General features: G+C 46.2%; 1 protein-coding gene across 1 annotated transcript in view; it reads right to left on the bottom strand.

The window, feature by feature from the left end:
* Positions 1-23892, bottom strand: part of LOC121523030 (titin-like) — a 109941-nt gene that overhangs the window by 73190 nt on the left and 12859 nt on the right. The window contains exons 15-57 of the mRNA XM_041807760.1: positions 23571-23837; positions 22470-22609; positions 22152-22278; positions 21233-21375; positions 19040-19163; positions 18661-18927; positions 18438-18535; positions 18179-18347; positions 17788-18057; positions 17435-17701; positions 17067-17345; positions 16457-16865; positions 16242-16366; positions 15888-16154; positions 14793-15062; positions 14399-14698; positions 14007-14309; positions 13735-13922; positions 12436-12550; positions 11988-12275; positions 11745-11896; positions 11488-11635; positions 11224-11401; positions 11025-11146; positions 9920-10207; positions 9490-9786; positions 9206-9392; positions 9007-9122; positions 8590-8889; positions 7243-7542; positions 6959-7064; positions 6599-6795; positions 6203-6511; positions 5835-6113; positions 5128-5427; positions 4707-5009; positions 4423-4619; positions 4156-4339; positions 2049-2351; positions 1625-1924; positions 1372-1490; positions 1109-1286; positions 275-559 (exon numbers count right to left, since the gene is read on the bottom strand). Of these exons, the coding sequence (XP_041663694.1) occupies positions 275-559; positions 1109-1286; positions 1372-1490; positions 1625-1924; positions 2049-2351; positions 4156-4339; positions 4423-4619; positions 4707-5009; positions 5128-5427; positions 5835-6113; positions 6203-6511; positions 6599-6795; positions 6959-7064; positions 7243-7542; positions 8590-8889; positions 9007-9122; positions 9206-9392; positions 9490-9786; positions 9920-10207; positions 11025-11146; positions 11224-11401; positions 11488-11635; positions 11745-11896; positions 11988-12275; positions 12436-12550; positions 13735-13922; positions 14007-14309; positions 14399-14698; positions 14793-15062; positions 15888-16154; positions 16242-16366; positions 16457-16865; positions 17067-17345; positions 17435-17701; positions 17788-18057; positions 18179-18347; positions 18438-18535; positions 18661-18927; positions 19040-19163; positions 21233-21375; positions 22152-22278; positions 22470-22609; positions 23571-23837 (9564 nt within the window). The remainder of the gene's footprint in view (positions 1-274; positions 560-1108; positions 1287-1371; positions 1491-1624; positions 1925-2048; positions 2352-4155; positions 4340-4422; positions 4620-4706; positions 5010-5127; positions 5428-5834; positions 6114-6202; positions 6512-6598; positions 6796-6958; positions 7065-7242; positions 7543-8589; positions 8890-9006; positions 9123-9205; positions 9393-9489; positions 9787-9919; positions 10208-11024; positions 11147-11223; positions 11402-11487; positions 11636-11744; positions 11897-11987; positions 12276-12435; positions 12551-13734; positions 13923-14006; positions 14310-14398; positions 14699-14792; positions 15063-15887; positions 16155-16241; positions 16367-16456; positions 16866-17066; positions 17346-17434; positions 17702-17787; positions 18058-18178; positions 18348-18437; positions 18536-18660; positions 18928-19039; positions 19164-21232; positions 21376-22151; positions 22279-22469; positions 22610-23570; positions 23838-23892) is intronic.

Raw genomic sequence — 23892 nt, 5'->3', positions numbered from 1 at the left:
TTCATTTAACAGGGTTCAGACCGTAAGTCGGGTCCAAGAGAGCCCTAATGTCATCTTTTTAACGTTTATATAAGACTGTCTAGTGTTCAGTACCAGGAAGAGGCTTGTTTGATTTAATCCTGAACATTTAAGAAACTAAAAAGACCTTTAAGACCAAAGACAGCCAGATGTTCAAATCTGATAACTGAATGCTTCTGAGTGTCACTCTTAACCTTCAGTTACACAAACAGGCGTGCTGTCAAACATCGACGGTCTGTCTTTGCTAAACACTGACCCATGACGTCCACTCTGGTCTCGGCAGTCTTGGTCCCGCTGCTGTTGGTGCCAGAGATCTTGTACTTTCCGTGATCGGCCCTCACGGCTGTCTTGATGAACAGAGTGCTGTTCTTGCCTTCTGTCTCCACGATCATACGCTCAGTGTCGATGTCCGCCTCGTCTTTGGACCACTTCACTTCAGGCTGAGGACGTCCGATCACCCTGGCGGGCAGTCTCAGAGGCTCGCCAGCCTTTATCATCACGCCGTTTTTCACTGAGTCGTCAAACTCCACGACAGGAGACTCTGAAAAAAAAAGAAGACTCAGCATTAATACAAGACATGTAAAAAGTATTCACATTTGCAGCATAAATGCTCATCATTGTGATCCTCCTACCCAGTGTAAAGGTTTTTCTCACATTTATGGGTGATAACATCTTCTGTTTAGATGAGTAAAGCCAGAGCTGCACATATTTAGATCAAGGGAAAAAAACAGTTTTCTAGAGTAGTACGCCCCAAAATCTTCCTGGAAAGCTTGGCTTTTGGACCTCTGTACTTCTGAAACCCTGTGTCTGGCCCTTGTCATGTAAGATGTGCTGCTACCAGGAAACTTTTATCAAAATAGATTTTAAATCTCAATGAGACTTTACTGGTTAAAGGTTGAATAAATAGATTTATAAAAAGCAACTGAAAACATATTTGAAGTGCTGATAGGTAATGCCATTACTGCCTAGCATCAGGAAGTAAGACTAGGCACAGTCTTGAAGCAGGGCTGGGACAGGAAACCGTTCTGACACACTGCCATAAAAACATCTCTAGCCATCTCCTCATGTCTGATTATGAAAGTGTCCGTACCTTGTGGCTCCTTGACCTGGACAGGCTCCGTCAACCCAGGAGCTCCAGGTCCAGCGTCATTAACGGCGAGGACACGGAAGTAGTAATCAGCTCCCTCGGTGAGACCGGTCACAGTGAAGGTGAGCTCCTTACACCTGAACTCAGTGGCGCGAGTCCAGTCCTTCTCTCCGGCCAGAACCTGAGTACAGGAAAACAGAGGTGAACATCTCAGCTCAGAGATTTCAGACCAGCATCCATCAGCTCTGTGTCTGAATGTGTCCAACCTTCTCCACGTGGTATCCAGAGATGTCTCCTCCTCCGTTGTACAGCGGAGGCTTCCAGGCCAGAATGACTGAGTCATTTCCTGTGTCCACGATCCATGGAGTGGGGGGGCCAGGAGGCACTGGGGGGTTAGGGGGAGATGTGTAAATCTTCTGATGAGAGCAACATGAACTCATTAATCTGAAAGCACACTCTAGTCACTGCTGATAAAACCTATAGCCAGTTCAGTTACACCAGGAGAACAGGGCGACTTACAGATGGCGTCCATGGCGACGATGCGGTCGGTGGGCTCACTGAAGGGCCCAGGTCCGGCCAGGTTCTCGGCACACACTCTGAAGATGTAGACGAGTCCCTCCATCAGACCGGTGACCTTGACCTCCAGAGAGTTGAGGAGGGCACGGTTGACTCTGGTCCAGTGTTTGCTGTTCACCTCCTTCCTCTCAATCCAGTAGCCCAGGATCGGGCTACCGTTGTCCTTTGGCTCCTGCCAGGAGATGTGGGCAGAGTTTGCTGTCACCTCGCGGACTCTGGGGGTGTTTGGAGCATCAGGAGGATCTGCGGAAGAAGGATGAAGGTTTTAGTGTTTAAAAGACTGTTTGGTGATTTTGGTCAAACCTTGCTGATATTTGGAAAACTTTAAATGTGAGCTAGATTCTTTTTCTTTCTTGTCGTATCTTACCGAACATATTCTTGGCGACTAGTGGCTCAGAGATGCATGGAAACCCACAGCCGTACTTGTTCTCGGCAGTGACCCTGAAGATGTACTCCTTGCCCTCGATGAGTTTGGTGATGGGGCAGCTGGTGCCCTTCAGGGTGGAGGTGACGGTGATCCAGCCAATCTCCTCGTTCTTGTTGTCCTTCTTCTCCAGGATGTAGTTCAGGATCTCGCTGCCTCCATCGTCCTCCGGAGGCTCCCAGTTACAGATGCATGACGTGTTTCTGACCTCGTCGAAGGTGAAGTTGATCGGAGCGCCAGGTTTGTCTGAGACAGGATAGAGGCCAAAGCTTAACCAAAGAAGGACTTGAGTTTACAAAGTTTTAGCTATCAGGATCATAGCAACTCAAAGGTTGATCTCATTAGCACATAAGACTTAGTTGTTATTCTTGAGGACTTACAGCTCACCGAAAGGGCCTCATCAGTTCTACCATAACTCTCTGAGGGTCTTTGGTATGTTGATGGTGTTCATCAAATAAGTCATTGACTTACTCTCACAGTCGCTAACTGAATGACTGAGATCGAGGGCCCAATCATCAACCATTAACATACCAATGACCCTCAGAAGCTGACCTTTCAGTCTCAGCTACAGATGTTTTGATCATTCCTGAGACACCATCAACGACCCTGTCCTACGTGCATGTTGGATAACTGAGGCCTTTGCTGCACGGATACGATGGTTTTCAAAGAGACGGGAGATGTTTAGAACTGAATTTAAAACAGTACTCTCCGATGAGAACTCAATACTTGGCATGATCTCTTCTTCAGGGTGGACTCAGGTGCCGTTCCTGTGTGCTCGCTTTCACCCTGACCAAATGGAACTGGACTTTGGGGTCGTGTACTCAAATATGGGTTCAACATGACTACAGATTATTGAACCACGTTGTAATTCTGTGAAAATACTCCACACTTTATAGTTCACTGATCATCAACTGGCAGCCCGGGGGCTATATCAGGCCCCCCGAAGCTTCCTGTCTGGCCCCCAGATGATTATTAAATTCAGAATAAAAGAAAATGTGGTTTTAAGAGTATGTTTTGGCTTTAAATGTCTGCAGCTGTTAAATCCACCCCCCAAAACAATTAATAGTTAAATATTTTTAAATTATGACTTCACATTTGATTTGTTTTTACAGAAATTCCCTCATCAGTCATTAATATTAAACATAAAAAATGTGTTAAAATTGGCAAAAATGGCGGGAAAAATTGGTGAAAATGGGTTAAAGTGGCAAAAATGAGCAATAGGCATCCAAATGGGTTGTGGAGTGGCACAAAGGGACAAAACCTTGCAGGAAAAGTGGTGAAAAGAGGTTAAAACGTGGCAAACCATCAGTTTAAAAGGAATAAAGGGGCAAAAAGTATATCATAATGGGTTAAAAGTGGACAAAATGGTGGAAAAAAAGAATAAATATGGATAAAGGAGTGGCACAAAAGGGAAACGACAGGCAAGGAAAGCGGTTCAAAGGAGTTAAAGAATGGCAAAAAATTGGATTAAAGGGGCAAAAAGGGCAAAAAGTATCAAAAATGGGTTAAAAGTGGCAAAATGGTGCAAAAATAGCCAATGGCGAAGTGGTAAAAAGGCAGGAAAGTGGGTAATAAAATAGCAAAATGTGGCAAAAATTGGTTAAAAGTGGCACAAAATGTTGCAGAAATTGCAGAATGAAGCAGTGAAGTAGTGAAAAGTGTGAAACATGAATTCATACTGGTGCACAGTCAAAATTGTTGAGGGCCCATTCTCTGGGATTTTCAGGAGTCCGGCCAATTCTGTAGGTCTACGGCATTAAAGATTTCAATGGTAATGCCTAAAAATGTCCTGCATTTTGAAAGAAAATACTAATAAAAAATATGTTAATCAGAACAACACATTGATTTAATTGTTCTTTATTAGGAAGTCCGGCCCCCAGAGACTCTGTAAAGACTAAATCTGGCCCTTGTGCAGATGTTCTTGATGACCCCTGTCCTCTGTTCATCTGTAGTTCTGGTATTTATGACCAGATATAAAACTGTTCCAGCATAGTTAAACGTGTGAACCACCACCTATAGGCAGTGCCACGTAGGGTTCACTGAAACCTACCGAGCACATTAACAATGCAGGAGGCGCTGGCAACTCCATGCTGATTCTCCACCTGGATGGTGAAGTTTCCATGGTCAGCTCTGACGGCATCACGGATCATCAGGGCAGTCTGACCTCTCTTGGTCTGATCCAGTCCAAGACGCTCACGCAGAGGAGTCACATACTCAGGCTCGGGTTCAGGAACCTGAAAGGAGCACAATAAGAAGAGGTTTACAGAAGAATCACTGAAATCAGAGTTGATACTCTCCCATCTCTCCGAGGACTAACCTTGGCCTTGGATTTCTTTTTCCTCACCACAGGGATGATTTTCTTGGCGGGCTCTTTGGTGACATCCTCGCTGTTCCTCATCCAGGTGATTTTAGGATACGGGGAGCCTGAGACGTAGGCGTCAATGCGAATCTCCTCACCTTTTTTAATGCACAGACCAGACTGCACGCGGGCGTGGAGGGTGACCTTTGGTTTTTCTGAAAAACGGCGAGGTGTTTTAAGTTAAAGGGTTTAAAATAAAGATTCACCAGGAGATTTTTAGCAAAAAGCCTGAGTTTTCTTACCAACAGGGTCTGCAGCCTTTATCATCTGCGTACTACGTGATGGCTCGCTGACTCCAGCTGCATTCTCAGCACGGACTCGGAACTGGTACTCCATGTCCTCCTTCAGGCCAGTCACCACATATGAGAAACCAGGCACCAGGCTTGGGGTGACCCTCTCATAGCGGTCCCCATCTTTCTCCATCTTTTCCACAATGTAGCCCTGGATGGGACACCCACCATCGTAGTCCGGAGCCTTCCAGGTGACGGTGATGGACTTTGATGAGGGATCTTGGGCCTCCACCTGGATGGGGGGGTCTGGTTTCTCTGTAGACACATTACAGAGTGGTGATTGAATTTATGGTGGAAAAGACAAAGAGCCACTCATATCAGAATTCTTTCATGAATCATTAAAAATAAGAATGTTGGAGCGTCCAGGACTCACGTTTGATTTCCTCACAGATGACTGGGTTGCGAAGCTCCAGGTACTCTCCTGCTCCCACCTTGTTCACGGCCTTGATTCTGAAGTAGTACTCACAGTTGATGTAGAGGTCTTTGACGGTGTAGGTCAGGACGTTCTCCCCAGACATGACGGGCATGTACGTCTTCTTGGAGGCTTCGCGGCGCTCCAGGGTGTAGCTGACAATCGGGGTGCCTCCGTCATCCTCTGGGGCCTGCCAGCTGATCTTGCAGGAGTTCTTAGTGGCATCGCTGGAGGTGATGTCTTTACACTGGCCAGGGAGTCCTGCAGGATCAGGAAAGCATTAAAAAGAGGGCTGGTGCATTCTTGTTTTGGATAATAACTGAAACTTCTCAGCAGTAGAGTTTAAAATTCAAACTTGTAGGATGAAGACCAGAGTCAGGCACACATATTTTAATCGGTTAATTGGTGATTATTACCAATTTTAATTTTAAACATATATAAGAATTTGAAAAATGAAAAACAAAAAACGAGAAATGAAGAAACTACATGGCAACAGCTGAAATGTAAAACTTTCAGGTGCAAAAGGAAATCCAACCATGTGGTGACTCCTGGGTGACTATGGCTATTATAAACACAGACTATAATGAGAAACCAATGATGGACTGGTATACAGATAGATTCACTTGATTCCTCATCGACCCAAGTGTTGGATTTGAAGAACATCATACCAATGACTTTGACGTTGATGGTCCCGGTGGCAGTTCCCAGGCTGTTCTCCAGAATGATGGCATAGGCACCGGCGTCGGCACGTGTGCACTTCAGCAGCTCCAGGTGAGCATCATTCATCTCCACAGTCATAGAGAGACGGTCGCCGGCCTTACACTCCACTGTGTCCTTCTGCCAAACCATCTTAGGAGTCGGGATGGCCCTGTATGGGACGTTCAGGTGCAGCTTCTCACCTTCAACCACGACCACGTCCTGTGCCTCCAGGTTGATGGTTGGAGCACCTAGGGAAGAGATGACACGATCATTATCATTCCAGGTTGTTCAAGAGCGATGCTTCTTATCAGTGAAATGTAGTTCTGTTGATGCTTACAGTCGGGGTCCTTGGTGAAGACTTTGTCAGAGATCTCGGAGGGATCGCTAACACCAACAGCATTGATGGCGCGGACCCTGATGACGTACTTCTTCTCAGGTTTGATTCCATCATCAATCCTGAATTTGAGCTCCTTGACGGGTCTGGCGTTGACCCTGAGCCACTTCAGCTCTGGACGAGCCTCTGCCACCTCAACATGGTAGCCGGTGATCGGGCTGCCGCCGTCTTTGGTAGGAGGCTTCCAGGTGACATTGATGTGCTCTCTGCTGGCGTCAGGGATGGCGACCTCCAGGGGAGGAGACGGAGCACCTTATGAGAGAAAAGGATGCGTTAAGGTTCAAGTTCAAAACCTTCAGTCATTTCTGTGTTTGATTTGAACGTGTGCTGGTCTCTTACTGGTTGCATCCTCGATGGTGAGGATCATGGTGGGTTCACTTGGATCTCCAACTCCAGCCTCGTTCTCAGCTCGGACCTGGAACTGAACCTCAGATCCTTCATCCACGTCCGTCACCTTGAACTGCGTCTGTCTGTCTGGAGTCTTGCAGCATTTCAGCCAGCGAGTTCCCAACTTCTCCTTCTTCTCAATCACGTACCTGGAAGGAAAAAGGGGATTATATCAGCTGAACTGTTCTTAAGTTTTTCCCAAAATAGAGCCAGGTAGGTTCGAAAGTTTGCAGAATTCACTGGAAAGATTTACGTGCCATTCTTCTCTGTGAAATATGGCCTTAAGCTACAATGGCTAGGTCTTATTCTTACTTGGTTATGGGTCTTCCACCAGTACTCTGGGGAGGCTCCCATTTCAGGTCCACGTGTCTCTTGGTAACCTCCACCACGGTCAGGGCGTAGGGCGGTCCAGGAGTTGCTGCAGAAAACAAGACAGGCATGAAAATCAATGGTGGCATCACTGTGAACACAAACCCTCACTCTAGGCTGTTTATGGATGCACTGGGAGGTTAAGCTAAGGTAAAAGCAGGCCCTGTTTTTGACCTTAGTGAGTTGAATGTAAAATCTTGACCTGCTTGTCTCAGCTGAGGACTTACTGAAAGTGTCCTTGGCAAGCACGGCGTCCTCCATCTCACAGAATTCACCCATGCCCACGGCATTTTCTGCCGCCACGCGGAACACATACAGAGATCCTTCGTTTAGAGGAGTCACCGTGTACTTCAGTTCCTTGACCGTGGTGTCCACAGTCTGCCAGGCCTTCCTCCTTACGTCTCTCTTCTCCACCACGTAGTTTGTGATGGGTGAGCCTCCATCACTGCTGGGAGCCTGCCACTTCAGGTCAGCGTTGATCTTGGTGATGTTGGCCACCTCCAGCCACTGAGGAGCCGACGGAGGATCTGCAGGAAACAGGAAAACTTTGAATCCCTCTTTCAGGTGCGCGCATTACATTTCAACATCATGTGCTTATTTGTGCTATTTATGTTTTATTATATATTAATTATTAAAAATTATGTCTCATCAAGTTTGTCTCCAAGAGATTACTTAAAACAACTCATATGCATGGGTTAGAAAAACATGTGAAAATGAGTGAAAATGTTAAAAAACTTAAGAAAAGTTATAAAAAAGTTAATCTTGACAGATATAAGTGTTGCCAAGTGTTGTCTATGGGCTGTTTGTGTAATCCTCAGGAAAAAAAATCTGTTATTGTCAGGATAATTGTATCTACCTTTTTTTTTGGAATTGTTAGATTTGGGGATTGAGACAAGTTTGTCTCTATTGACTTTGCTACGCTAAAGAATGAAGGGAAGGATGGGTGAGTGAATGAATGAGGGTGGGGGGTTTGGGATAAGGAGTGACACAGGAACATTATGGTTTTTTTGAAAATGTCCAGAGATGGAGCGCTATGAATGTCTGCAGGAAGAGTGTTCTAGAGGGTGGGAGCTGCAGCACTGAAGGCTCTGTCTCCATAGGTTCGGAGTTTGGTTTTGGGCATGGAAAGTAGGCCGGTGTCTGAAGATGGAAGGTTGTGGGATGGTGTGTATGGATGGAGGAGATCAGAAAGGTACTGGGGAGCCAGAGCATGGAGAGATTTGTATGTGAGGAGGAGGACTTTGTAGTTGATACGGGACTTGATAGGGAGCCAGTGGAGGTGGATGAGGGTCGGAGTGATGTGTTGCCAGGGTCTAGTGCGGGTGAGAACTCTAGCTGCAGAGTTTTGGACGTACTGAAGCCTGTCCAGGGTTTTGCTGGGAACTCCAGACAGGACTCCATTACAGTAGTCCAGGCGGGAGGTTATGAAAGCATGAATGAGTGTTTCAGCCACAGAATCAGGGAGTGATGGTCGGAGTCTGGAGAAAAGCCCAGTGACTCTGACTTGGCTATTCGAGAGTTTCTCTGACCCACTAATCTTTGGTTAAGGACCACATTGTTCATGTTGGACTTACAGAGCCTCTCCTTGCAGACAACAGGGTCACTGGGGTCGCTGGGTTCACTCTCCCCGGCTTTGTTGACGGCTTTGACCCTGAACGAGTACTCCTGCTTCTCCTTCAGGCCTGTCAGCTGATGCTCCGTCTGTGGAACGTCCTCTGCGATACGGATCCATTCCTCGCTGCCTGTTTTCTGGAGCTCAATGATGTAGCCTTCAATCTTTGCTCCACCATCGTGCTCTGGTCTGGTCCACGCCAGCAGGGCGGTGGTCTTACCCACTTCCCTGACGACGGGCTTGCCAGGAGCCCATGGAGGATCTGAAGAACATTACAATACTATTATTTATAAATGACTCTCATGTCTAGTCTAACCCTTAAAGATGTCATCTAAACAGCGATGGCGATGAATCTGTGAAAGACTGATATGTGACTGACCAATAGGATCTTTGATGAGGACGGGATCTGTCTCTGCACTGGGTTTTCCAGGTCCAGCCAGATTCTCAGCCAGAACCCTGAAGCGATACTTCTTCTTGGTGGGGAGTCCCTTCACCCTGCAGACACATGACAGCAGGGTTGAACACATGAACCCCTTTTCTGTAACTGATTATCCTGTTTTTCTGTTTGCCATCTCTACCTGAAGGTGGTGTCCTTGACTGGAAGTTTGTTGCATTTCATCCACTTGTCGCTCTCAGGATCGAACTTCTCAACCCAGTATCCTGTGATGGGGCTGCCGCCGTCCTCGTCTGGCTCAAACCAGGTCAGAGTCACGGCGTCCTTGGCGATGTCAGAAGGAGTGACTCTGGTAGGAGGACCAGGAGGATCTGAGGAAGGGGGAGTTACGGGATGAAACAACAGAAATAATCATTTTACCGCTCTGGATTGAGTCTTTCATGCACATGAAGGGACTCTACAACATACCAAATGAGTATTTGGCAATGATTGGTGTGTGCTCTGCAGGCTCGCCGATGCCATACTGGTTCTCAGCGCTGATCCTGAAGATGTACTCCTTCATGGCTGTGAGCTTGCAGGCCTTGAAGGTGGTGTGTTTCACAGTGGCTGACAGCTTCACCCATTCCTCCTTGTCTGTCTGCCGACTCTCCACAATGTAGTTGGTGATGACTGAGCCACCATCATCTCTGGGAGGGTTCCACGCCAGGAAACAGGACTCGTTGGTGATCTCAGAAATATCGAAGGCAGCGGGTGGACCGGGTTTGTCTGAGAAGATAAAAAAAAACACTCTGGTTGGTAAATTTGATATTTTTCTGGAACAGACAAGACATATGTAAAGTTTCAAAGCTTCATATGAGCTCCCAGAACCAAATAATCAGATTTATGTCTGGTTTTGTACCGAGAATGTTGACATCAATGGTCGCAGTGGCACGCCCGCAGGCGTTGACTGCCTCAATAATGTAGGTGGCGGTGTCTCCTCTGGTGGTGTTGGAAATGGACAACTTGGAGTGCCCCGGCTGGGTGTCGATGGCGATGCGGTCATCGGCACGCAGGACATGGTCAGCCTTGGTCCATTTCACCCTGGGGTCAGGCTTTCCAGTGACATCAGCTGGCAGCTCGATCTTGGTTCCAGCTCTGGAAGTCAGGCCAGCCAGAAGCTTCACATCCAGCTGGATCTCTGGGGGCTCTGCAAGGAGATTCAAAAACAAGTGTGAGACCCAAGAAAGACAGTTATTCTCCTCAATCTAATCCTGAGACTTTTAGTTTCGTTTCCATTAGACTTGCATAATGATAGGTCATTTTTGGCCCTAAAGGTATAAATATATTGTCCAAATACTCCTCAAGTATGTGGTGTCAGTATGGTTATTCTGCAGCCCCTGGCTGGGATGGAGCAGTCATAAATATCTAACGTCAGACATTGGTGGTTCTAGATCAGGCTGTCTGTCTAAAAAGCCAATCAATGTGAGTGGACTGGCCAGTGTCACCAGCTGATGTTAGTTAGTTTTAAAATAAACACATAAAAATAAAATAAACAACTATGCTGTCTTCTCAACCTGCATTTTACCCAGATTCTTCTTCTTTAGAAGAATGCACACCAGGAATCTCCACTCTTAAGTTGCTCCTACAATCAGCAGGAGTGTGCCCTTAGGCAGGTCTTGGTGGCCCATAGGAATTTGCACAACCACACATTATTGCTACAACTAAACATTAAGGTGTGCCTTCAGATTTTGGCCTGATTTGAAGTGTGCCTTGGGCCAAAAAAGATCTAAAACCACTGTCTCGTGTGCCTGGACACTGTCCTTATGTCCGTGGTCTCCCATGTTTTAAATCAGGTAAGATTTTAAATTGTTGGCAACCGTACATTCAGTCCCTAAACTATCATCCAGCTCATTCATTTGTGAGCTGATATTAATCATCTTAGTCTGGATCCCACTGCAGCCCATCTTAGCCCAGTTAAACCAGTGTTTAAGCCAAGACCATCCGGTAAAAAGGAACTGGTCTACCTCTGGCATCCACAGCCTGGATCTCGTCAGTCGCTCTGCATGGTCGGCCAGCTCCCAGCTTGTTGAACGCTCTGACTCTGTAGGCGTACCACTGACCCTCGATCAGGCCGGTCACCTGGAACCTAGGAGCAGAAACAGATTGTAAATACTTTCTGTACCAAAGAACCTCATCATGAGGTGACTAAATATTGAGGCTTACTTCAGTTCAGGGATGGGGTCACCGCATGGTTCCCACTTGTCAGTACCACGCTGACATTTGTCCACAACGTAACCTTTGAGTGGGGCTCCACCGTCGTACTTAGGAGGTTCCCAAGACAAGAAGATGGTCTTGCCACTCTTGTCACGCCACTTCAGGTTCTCAGGAGGATCAGGAACAGCTGGAGAGAAAGGTAGGGTCATCTTTGAGTTCGTCTTTGACATAAAGATGTCTCTTTAGTTTTTCTATGACAGAATGAAGACTCACTGGCAGGAGAGGACACATTGACGGGCTCATCGATGTATGCTGGCTCTCCAGGTCCACATTTGTTGCACGCTGTGACGCTAAACAGGTACTCCTTTCCTTCAATCACATCTGTAACTGTGTGCTCCAGGTCCAGGACACCAGTGGCCACCTGGAAAAAACACCCATCACCATAGTGAGGACACAGAAGCTGCAGAAGACTTATGGACTGTATCAACACAGCTTTGGCAGATGGTTTCTGAATCTAGACTTAGGTGTACCTTGGCCCAGGTCTTACGGGACACTTCTCTCTTCTCAATCTGGTAGTGAGTGACTGGACTTCCTCCGTCATGCTCAGGAACCTCCCACATCAAGTGGACGTGATGTCTGGTCACTTCAGCCACCTTAAAGTCCTTGGGAGCACTGGGGCATGCTGGGAAGTAAAAGCACCAAAAATGACTCAAACCAAAGTTTTCATATGTTATTGATACAGATGACATCGTTCATGAGGGAGAGAGTTTTACCGATGACGTTGACTTCGATTTCTCCAGAGACTGATGAGACGTCGTTCTCCAGTGTGAGGCCGTAGGTGCCTTTGTCTGGACGGACGCTTGGAGAGACTGTCAACTCTGTGTAAGTGGGCTTTGTCACCATGGTGACACGCTCATCAGCGGTGGTCAGCTCCTTCTCTCCGAACATCCACTTAGCCGTGGGCGTCGGGTAGCCGGTGATGGGGACTCTGATGGTGAGAGGTTGAGGGACGATCACCTCCAGGCCGTTCCTGAAGGCACTCAGGTCCAACGTGGGACCAACTGCAAGAGGGGGGTCATTTTAGGGGACATATTAGTGTCTTTGAACAGATGGTTGCACACATATTGATTGGCTGATTAATAAATAAAACAAATCCTTTGTTTTAGGTTGAACACAGTTTCAGTTGGCTGTAACAAGAAAGAGAGACATTTTGTTCCATACCATGAGGATCGTCGGCAAGCAGAGGTCCAAGCTGCTCTGCAGGGTCGGAGACACCAGCAGCGTTTTCAGCACAGACTCTGTAGAGGTACTTCTGACCAGGTTTTAGACCAGACACCTACAGAGAACAACACCACATTAGTGCCCTCATGACCAAGGAAACTACTTCTGCATCAACGAAGCTGTGAAATCAGAAAATCATGTTTTAAAAAACAATTTTCTGAAAAGTAATCACATCCACCGGGCAGCACAAGTTTAGTTAAGGTGGACTTGGACAGCACCAATCCAGTTTCAGGGTTGGTGCTGGTCTAGGCCTGGTTTGCAGTTGGTTTGATGTAAAACAGTTTGCATTTCTCTGCACTAGCACTGGTAGCTCCCTAAGATTTATTATTCTTTATATTATCCCAGGCCCACCAGAGGTGCCAAGTAACTAAGTACAAATACTTCGTTACCTTACTCAAGTAGAAATTTTGGGTATCTATACTTTACTGGAGTAATTATTATTTAGCTGACTTTTCACTTCTACTCCTTACATTTTAAAAATAGCCTCGTTACTCCTATTTCATTTCAGCTTGTTTTCATTCTGGCTTGCCATCGTTCAAAAAAACACAAATAAAGAACCCAAAAACCTATCCAGATAAATCGCGCCATCCAGATAGAGTGATTTTGATTGTGGTTGGATGAGAAGTATAAACATAATACCATTCTGACACCCTATTGGTTTGTACGCGATCCATCGCACCTGCACACGACACAAATCACGTCACACTCCAGCAAGGAAATAGCAGACGTATGTAGCCTAGTATGAAGATGTCTGTGGCAGAGACTCAAAGACTTACCCTAACTGGAGCAAAATGTCCCAACCAATCACCAGCGAGGAGGTTGGTAGGCAGGAAGACCAATACTTATAGGCAACTATTCATCATATCTTCTGCTCCATAAACTCATATTAATGCTCAGTAGTACACATATCTGGTTCTTGAATGTATTTACATCATACAAATGTCTTTTAAACCCTAGTATCTGTACTTCTACAGAAGGCTTTTAAACCCTAGTCTCCATAATGAATGTGAATACTTCTGACACCTCTGAGGCCCACACAGGAGACAGCCGACCTCCTCCCTGGACTACTGCTGCTCTGCTTTCACATTCATGTTTGTGTTACACCACTGTCTTGTCTGTCTTGTTTTCTCTGTCCCAGAGTCAGCTCTTTGGCTCTAGACAAAAACGTCCCCTTGATTAAGCCCTGGATCTGGTTAAGTGGACCAGGGTTAAGAAAGTGGCTCAAGTGTTGGTTTGTACCCGGTAGGAGAGGTCTGGACACAGTCTGGCGTTACAGCGGAGCCACTTGTCAGAGCCGTCATCACACTTCTCGATGATGTAGCCGGTGATCATGCTGCCACCGTTGCTGGTTGGCGTCTCCCAGGTTAGCGTGACAGCAGTCTTGATTTGGTCGCAGAAGTTCAGGTTCAGAGGTGGGCTTGGTCTCTCTGCAAATATAAGACAGCGTGTTTAATGTCGGTGATGTTTCTCACATGATAGAACAGACATTTAAGTTTCTGTTTCTTATTCACCGATAGGATCCATGATCTTGACAGGTTTGGTTGCGGCGCTTGGCCTGCCGATGCCGGCCTTGTTCTCGGCGCGGACTCTGAAGATGTACTCCTTGTTCTCCACCACATCGTTCAGTGTAGCCGAGCGGTCATTGGCGCCGCAAACCATGGCTGCCTCCCACCTCACAGACGTCCTGTCACGGAGCTCAATCACGTAAGCTGTGATTTCAGAGCCGCCGTCAAACTTAGGAGGCTCCCAGTGAACGGTGGCACCAAACCTGTTCACCTCACCAACTTCGACGTTCTCAGGAGCGTCTGGTACATCTGATGATGAAGGCAAACAGCCATTAGACACGTTTTCCAGTACAGAGTTAAGAGAACACTTAAATGGGGGAACTGGGGGTGTGTCTTACCAAACTTGTTCTTGGCCTGGACAGCATCCTCAGTGGCGACGAGGGGTCCACTGCCGACACGATTTCTTGCGCAGACTCTGAACAGGTACATGTTGTCCTTCTGGAGGCCACTGACGCAGTACTCTGGTGCATCTGCACGATCTGTAGCCAGGGTCCAGGTCTTACGCTTCACATCACGTCTCTCAACCACATATGCGATGATCTTGCTTCCTCCATCGCTCTCAGGCTCCTCCCATGCCAAACTGACCTCTCCATCAGCAGTGTCTACTACTCTCAGGTTCTTGACGGGTCCAGGAACATCTGGAACATAACAGCACAGCATTTAAAAACTCATACACAGATCTAGAACCTTACCTTCAACCACTCAGAGATGAAGGTTGTCCCCCAGACTTACCGATCACGTCCAGGTTGATGAAGGCCTCTCCTTGTCCGTGTTTGTTCTTGATCACCACCTTGTAGCGGCCCTGGTCCTCCTTGCTGGGGCTCTTCAGTCTGAACTCAGTCCTATCAATGGAGGTGTCGATGTTCTGCACAGGCAGACTAGAACCCTCGAAGAACCACTCGGCATCAGCACGAGGATAGGCGTCATAGGGCACGCTCATGATGAAGGGCTTACCAGCATCAGTGACCAGATTCTGGTCGGTGGTTTTAATCTTTGGAACGGCTGTGGGGAAGAAAGAAGAGAGACGTGTGAATGTTTTGAATGCACTGGCATTACCAGAATCAGAGACAGCTAGGAGTGACACTAGCACTATCGGGGACGACGCTGGCTGCCGAGGATCTCTCTAAAAATCTTTGTCTCTTTGTAAAGTTCACGAATGGGATTAGTTAATACTGACAGACACTCTAAATACCAGCCTTTGGCTTCGGTGTGTGATGGTAAGGGCTTAACAGACTAGAGTAGTCAGATAACTAGGAAACCATCACACAAGCTCAAGTCCATCTACTATTGTGTTTTCTGGTTTTCTGGTCTTTCAAAGCAGTTCTTTTAAATCCAATGTCTCAACAACACTTTGAGAAACTTTCTTCAAACTTTGCATAAATATCTGCTCTGATTCAGAGATGAAGAGAACACATTTTAAAGGTCATAGGTTGCTGTTAGTTCATATTTTCCAAATGCACTGAAAGATTTTTGTCAAATCTGGCAGAAACCTACGCTTGGACTTGACGGTGATTTGATGAGATCTTTAGTGTCAGAAGGTCATTATTTATGCACCAATTTGACCCCCATACATGTAACTAGTTCTTTAAAATTCAAAGTTGATCACAAAGTATGCACGTGTTCCATGAAATAAATGATTTCTACCAATCACACCACCACAGGAACCAGCCCAGACCTTGGGCCTCTTGACCCACCACTGTCCATCTACTGTCTGACAGTCAGAACCAGTTCTAGCTCTTTGTCATGCCACTGAATTATTGCTTTAGTGCATCCACTCATCTATGTCTACCTATAAATAAATGTCTGAGTGCCTCAGTCCTGACTCACCTGCCAGCTCCAGCTTGGCTCTGGCGTCCTTGTCTTTGGCCACGATCCTGTATTCTCCCTGATCTCGAGGTCTGATCTCACAGACCTGAAGCCTGTGGACCTTCCCCTCGCTGATCATCTGATATTTGTCTCCCTGGACGATGATCATGTTGTTTCTCATCCATTTCACCTCCACTCTGTCCTTGTTCAGCTCCACCTCGAACACGATGTCCGAGCCTGGAGGTTCAAACATGTCCTGAGGAGGCCTGACGATCTCCACCGGGGTCTCTGCACCAATAAAAACGGATTGATGAGAGGGACGATAGAAAGCAACAAACAGAGACTTAAATATACGGGCATAATTTCAGATTTTACCTTCAACAAAGAGCCTGGCTCTGGTCCTCCTCTCTTCGATGCCACATGCGTATTCACATTCATCATCAGGTCTGCACACCTTGATGACCAGTCGGCAGGTCTTGCCTTCCTTTTCCATGTGATATCTAGAAATACACCAGATAGAAGTTGAATCCTTTTACCCTCCCCACCATGCGACTTGATCTAAAATCAGTTATGGATGGATCCTGTGATACCTGGGTCCCTCTCTGATCTCACGTCCGTCCTTGTACCACTTCACCGCAGCCTTCTCTTTGCTCAGCTTGCAGGTGAACTCTGCATCCTCAAACTCAGTGATGGTCTGGTCTTTGAGCTGCGCTGTGAAGTCTGTAGGTGCCTCGCTGATAATGAGCTCAGCAGAGCACTTGTCATCTCCGACCACGGCGGTGTACTCGCCTTCGTCGTCCATCACGCAGTCCTTGATGGTCAGGGTGTGTTTGAGGCCATCGGCTCTGTAGACGATGCGTTTGCTGAGCGTCAGCTCCTGGCCGGCCTTCATCCACTTCACCGTCACCTCGGGACGGTTCACCTTGCACACGAAGCTGATGGTCTTCTTCTCCTGAGTCTCAATGTCCTCGATGGGATCCAGGAACTTGAGTTTCTCCTCTGTGGACGATAAGGAGCATTTTCATACGTTTGAAGCTAGGCTCTACATATTTTATCTCACATTTAAATGCTTGAATAAAGATGAAAAGTTTAAGAATATCTGCAGAGGATTAAATGAAGGACCTGTGGTCTAAAGACACACAGCACGACTGACAAAGGAACAAGCCTGGACTAAAAGTCTGGATGAATCCAGGTGAGTACCTGTGACTCTTGCGCTGGCTGTGCACTTGGCTGCCTCTCCTCTCTGATTGGTCAGGCTGATGGTGTAGCTGGACTCATCAGACTTGTTGGCGTCTCTGATCCTCAGAGAGAAGACGTTGTCTCTCTGAGCCATCATGTACTTGCTGCTTTCAAATATTGTCTCCTCGTTCTTCAGCCACTTTGCCTTAGCTCCCTCCGTGTTCGTCTCACAGTTGAACACAATCTCACTTCCCTCCTTCACCTCGGTGTCTCTGATTGGTGTTATGATCCTCAGTTTTTCTGAAAACAAACAAATATGTGATTACAGATGTGCTCTGAGATCATTTAGGCTGAGATTCGGGATAAAAAAGTCTCTAAAACAGTCTTACCGATCACAACCAGATCAGCCGAGGCCTTAACAGTGCCGATGTGGGCTACGTAGCCTCCCTCATCCTTCAGGTCACAGTTTTTCACAATAAGAGCCCTTCTCTTCCCCTCACTGATGATAGTGTATTTGTCTCCAACTTCTACTTCCTTTCTACCTCTGAACCATTTCACCTCGTAGGTCTCCTTGGACACAGAGCAGGTGAACTCGGCCTTCTCGCCCTCCACCACCTCCTGGTTCTGAGGACGGGCGATGAACTCAGCTGCCAGCTCTAAAGAGAGAAGATAAAATGTTTTAATGGTGATTTCACTTTTCCATAGCCTCTAAAGGTGGAAACAGCTAGCTTAACGTTCTCACCGTTGAGTTTCAATATGGCCGAAGTCTTGGTGGTGGGACTCAGCCTGCAGTTGTACTCTCCGGCATCCTCCATCCTCAGGTCCTGGATGATCAGGATCCTCTTGCGTCCGTCCATGATCTGCTCGTAGCGGCCGCCCTCAGGCAGCTCCTCGTCTCCTTTGTACCATGTGACCTCAGCGCTGGCCTTGGACACCTCGCAGATCATCTTCACGCTGTCCGTCTCCATGCCCTCCACGTTGGACAGGTTCTTGGTGAACCTGGCTGCCTCCTCTGGGAGAAGAAACACAACAGCAGCGGCAGAAGGTGTTAGTGTGACCCCGACCTTTATTCCTGCGTCCTAGTTCTCATCGAGACGTCGATACCAAGTTTAAAATAAAAGCTGAACTCTCACCGATGACAGTGAGCATGCCGGAGCTCTTGGAGGTCCTGGCGTCACATTCGTACTCGGCTTCATCATCAAACACTGACTTATGGATGATCAGGATCCTCTGGACTCCCTTAGCGATGATCTCGTATTTCTTTCCTTTCCTGATCTCACTGCCGTCCTTGAACCAGCGAACCTGCACACAAAGTCACCAAATTATTGATGTAAGTCGTCAAAGCTTCACGTTGAAGCAGCCGTAGATGTTTAATGACGCTGCAGGCCCCACCTTAGCTGACTCTCGGGACACTTCACATTCAAACTTGGCGGATTCTTTCTCTTTGACCTCCACGTCCTGCAGAGGCTTGGTGAACTCCACATGTGGCGCTGTGGACCAACACATGACTCGTTAGAATGTTTTTAACCATGTTCAGCTTTTTAACTGTGAGGTTGATGAAGTTATTGTTTTTGTGTTGTTTCAGAGATAAAACTAAAAATGTCTTGGTCCTTACGTGTGACCTCCAGGAAACAGGAAGTCTTGAACTCCTTGGCGTCACATGTGTACATCTTTGCGTCATCTGGAGTGCAGTCCTGGATAATCAGCACCCTCTTGCGTCCGTCAGCGACTAAGTCATATTTTTTGGTCTTTCTGATCTCCTGTCCCTCTCTGAACCATCGTACCTCGGCGTTCTCTCTGGAAACTTCACACTCCAGCGTGGCGGTGGCCTCCTCCTCCACCGTCTGGTCCTCCAGAGGCTTGGTGAACTCTACCGGAGGCTCTAAATGCACACGTACACTCATATTAGACACTATGTAAGGTCCCCTAAACCTCCTACTCTGGATCTACGGCCATGATGCATTCACTGTCCACCGTTTGTTTGGGCGCCTTACCTCTGACGATGAGCTGGGCCTTCGTCTGGAAGTCCTTGGAGGTGAGTTTGACCTCGCCGGCCTCAGACAGCTTCACGTCTCTGACGGTCAGAGCGTGAACGCGGCCTTCAACGCGAGTCTTCACCTGCAGAGGACAGAATATCGCAATCATTGTTTCTATTGGTTAAAACAGAAACAGCCATGGCAACAACAGTGACTGATATCTGAACAGACCAGTCAGTATCAGCCTGCTTTTTATTTTAACCAGTTAAATTAAAAAAAAAACATAGAGCTTCAAAATGAGGCGGTCCCAGTCAGACTGGGGGACACGGTCCCCCTGAAACCAGTTAAAGTCAAAGTTAAATATTTTAGTTCTAACCAGGCCTTTAAATGTCAGCTGACTGAGTGTTAAAGATAACAGCTGTTATCTCTGACTATTTTTAACCGGAGCGTCTCTGCAGATCCTACACTGTAAAAAATAAGCTGTCAGCTTCAGTCTGTTTACAGTTATTCAAACCAGCAGATATGACACTGATCATGCATTTCATTGTTATTTATTTATTATCTTAGTTTATGATGATTATTTATTGGTTAATAAAAATATCGGCTTATATATCCATACCTTGTTCTAGGAAATAACTGAAAAGTTAAAAGAGGAAATAGAGAGAAAAACTAGAAAAACAAGAGTTTTTGATAAAAGGTTGGCATTTCTGTGAGACTCTCTCGTGTCACCTCGGTCAAAATGTGCCCATAATGAAGCAAAAAGATTCAGTGGCCCTATGACTGCTCAGGAGTCTGTGCAGTAGTAGAGTTAGCAAAAACATCCCAGTATTATTATCTGAAAATGGTTAAAAACTGCTTTTATTTTCACAAAATGGCCAGGTAGGTAGACTTTGACCACATTTGGCACAGCTGCCTAACTGGGCAAAAATCAAAAGTATGCCTGTTCCCCAGTGTGTTCAGATGGCTGTTCATTTACTGGTCCAGACACTGGCAGCGTATCAGGAGGAACAGAGACCGGTCAGATATCTAATAATCTGAATATTCACCAGGGCTGAACGATCACCCAGCATTGGGATTGCAATTTAACATGTGACTATTCTTCATTATTCTTATAAACCATTCTATACTATAACACACGAAGCTATTATATATTGAATTTCCCAAAATCCACAAATAAATGTTCAAAAATTTTAAGAAAATAACTAAAAATTAAAAACCTGCCCCACCACCAAAAAAATCAAATCAAATTCCCCCCAAAATTCCAATAAATTCCTCAAATTTTCATATAAATACTAAAAAAAAAATCAAAGCACCCCCCCCCAAAAAAAAGAAAAATCAAACAACATCTTAAAAATTTACAAATAAATTTCTCTAACTTTCATAAAATTACTTCAAGGTTTCAAAGCTAATTCCCCCAGAAATTTGAATCAAATTTCCCCAAACTTTACAATTAAATGTTAAAAAAATTCCAAAAAAATACCTAAAATTTTCTAAACAAATTTCCCAAAACATTCAAATCAAATTCCCAAAACGTAACAAATTTATCAAATTTTCAAGAAGATATTTGAAATTTTCAAATCAAATTTCCCACCCCAAAATTCAAATCAAATTCCTAAAAATGTCGAAATAAATTTATCAAATTTCTGCAAAAATATCTAAAAATTTCTATGCAAAAATCCTAAAATTCAAAGCAATCTAACAAAAATGTCTTATTGCAAGTATTTTGTCCTATATTGCAAATCTGATATAAATTGTAATGAAGGGTGTGATGGTTTTACGGATTTCTTATTTTGAAGAAGACAAAAATGTACCAAAACAAGAAAAGTAGGAACTTTGGTCAATTATTCTAGAAAATATTGGCACTTGAATGTTTGCATGATGTGTAGAGTGAATCACCTCAGCTTAAAAACATATTAAACTGGTATTTCAGAACATTTCAGGTCAAAGACATACTGCACCCTCTGCGATTTAAACATTGCAGTAGGTCACATTGAGATTTAATCTACATCTCTATTAACTGCCCAGGCCTGATATTCGCTGCAGTTCTTGGGTGAATTGAAAGTATTCTGAAGGCGCCTCTGACAGGAAATATCACGAACGTGGGATAATGAGGAGCAGTCTAACAGTCGACGCCTCATGGATCCACACAGGACCAGGATTTATCCTGGGCATGAGGATTCTGTACGTCTGAGCTGAGGTCATGTGACTCACCCGGTCGCTGGCCTCCATCTTCTGTGCTCCCAGGAACCACTCGACTGCGATGCCCTCATACGACAGCTCGCACTCGAAGGTTGCGGTCTCTCCTGCGGTCACCGTCACGTCCTTCAGAGGACGCAGCATCCCGATGGAGCGGGCTGGAGAAGAAGAGGAGGACATGGTTAGACGGACCAGCATGCATCTGTCTGCCTGGTCTCAGGATTGTTTCAGAAAGTCTGAAGGGCAGCACGGAGCTGTCCAATCAGACAGCTGCCTCTCACTTCAGATAAAACGGCTAAAATAAACTCAGGAGCTGATTGGCTGAGGACAAGGTGACACTCATCACCTTCCGCTGATGGATGCAGAGGGGAGGTGAGAGATAGAGAGGACTTCTCCTCGTCTGTCTGCTGTTTAAATCTAACGCCACTAAAATGGATTCTCCTGAAGGACAGAGCTCAAAGACCGACCACGGACGACATCAACGACACGGTTCACTGAACGAGTTCAAAATACTCCACCTTCAAAGTTTTGAAGAAGAGGAGTAATCAGCACTTTGGTTCCATGACTGTAAGAGAACTACTCTGTGGAAACTTCCAAACACGTTTTAGTATTCCCGCTGTATTCTCCTTTACTTCTGTCACAAACTTGACTCTTAAACACTGGTTCCACTCACAGGTGAGATCACTGAAAGGTGCTCACTGAACCAGGAAGTGGACTATGGGCTGCTGCCAGCTGATTGGTCCGTAGAAAAGCATTTTCTAGATACTGGCCACCTAAATGGTCTCTGTCATTCTAACCTGTCTTTCTGGATGAGAACACACTCTGTAGGCACCACAGCAGGTTAAATTAAAGAGACTACATTCAGAGTCCCAGCAGCCCGACAGACAGGAAACAAAAGAGAGAATAAAGCAGTCATGGATGTATGTGCTCTCACCTTTGACCCTCAGCTGAGCGTTGGATTTGGCGTTGGCGGCTGAGAAGTCGACAGCTCCGGCCATGTCCATACGGACGTTATAGAGGATCAGCAGGTGCTTTTTACCCTCCTCCTTAATCTCAACATCCTGAAAACAAAAACAGAAGGTTGAGAGGTCACCAGAGAAACAGGAAGTCAAATATGTGAACAACCAGCCAGTAAAGCTAGTAGGAGTGGAACTCCTTCTTTTATCTGTGAATGTGCTCAACAACAGTCAGAACAACCATCAGGCTGATAACTGCTCTTTCATCATTAGAGATGGAGGTAGGCTGAACTCACAGGAGACTGATGCAAGGCCTCTCCCTTCAGTTTCCAGTTTCCGTGGACGTCCTCTTCTGAAATCTCCGTCTCAAACTTGGCGGTCTCGGTCTCTGTCACCTCCACGCTGTACAGCGGACGAACAACCTTGATGTCCCGCTCTGTAGAGGAAGACCAAGAGAAAAATCAGTGAGGGATTCAGACAGAACCTGCACGTCTGAAAGCTGATAATAGAGAGATCACTGGAAACTGGAATCTTAAAACCGTTTCCCCTCCATAGGCCCAATAAAGACCTGCAGTTCTGTTACAACCATACCTGTCTGAAATCAAACACTCTAGTTTGGTGAAACTGCGTTTGACTGATTGACAGTTAAGTCTGGAGTTGTTCAGGGCTCTTTCCTCGGCCTTCTTCTTTTTTAAGTTAACTTTTAAGATGATTTTGTGGCCCTGAAACTGAAGAGGGACAGGGAATACGAGGGGGGGACATGCTCACGACAGGATTGGGGTTCCATTCTCCCAGCAGTCTTCAAGGACTGTAGTCTCATGTGCCCTGCTTTACCACTGCACTGTTACCATAAACGTTTGAACACAAACATTTGTAAAAATATAGAAGTCTGAGACGGTGCAACATGGGTTGAACCACAGCTTCGAACTTTTGAAAACAAATATTTATGCTGCTTTAAACATCATACCTTCATCTGAGTTTGACAGATATGAGTCTGGGTCTAAGGGCTGTATCTAGGCGGGCCATTAGGTCACGTCCCGTGAACGGAGGCTCCATGGTGCTTCCCATTTGATTGGAAGTCAGAAATTCCACAATGCTGGTCGAGTTCATCATACTGAAGGCCCCCAGAGGTCGCTAACCCCAACTTGGAAACCTGGAGGACCTTGGAGTAACTCTGACTTACAGATGCCATTCCCAGCTCCAACATCTGAGTTCCAAGGATCGTGGACTGCACCATGAGTCCTCCAGGTGGAGGTCATGGAAGACTAAAGGCAAAGCTACAGGGCCGTCATGACCTGGCTGGGTTCACTGTCCCCACTCCATGTCCTCTCTCTGATTTCTGTTACTATCCTCTGACCTCCCAAAATAAAGGCTTCTAAGAAAAAAGGAGAACCTACCTTCAATGTTGAGGTTGGCGGTGGTTTTATCAGAGCCACAGTCACAGGTGTACTCTCCGATGTTGGCCTTCTCTGCCTTCCTGACCGTCAGGATGCGCTTCTTGCCATCGGCACTGATGGCGATGTTCTTGGATGGAGTGATCTCCTTCCCATCTTTGAACCATTTGACGTCAGCGACGGCTTTGCTGAGTTCACAGACCAGCTTCACCTCGTCCTTCTCCACGGCGGTGTAGTTCTGAAGCTTGGTGGTGAAGTAGAGGTCACCCTCTGCAGACGAACAGGAAAGGAAGATGTTTAAACTGAAGAGACGCCCTTTTGAACT

This window comes from Cheilinus undulatus, linkage group 15 (genome assembly GCF_018320785.1).
Source record: "Cheilinus undulatus linkage group 15, ASM1832078v1, whole genome shotgun sequence".
Classification (NCBI taxonomy): Eukaryota; Metazoa; Chordata; class Actinopteri; order Labriformes; family Labridae; genus Cheilinus; species Cheilinus undulatus.
The sequence above is the reverse complement of the archived record's forward strand: the minus strand, read 5'-3'. Positions and strand labels throughout refer to the sequence as shown.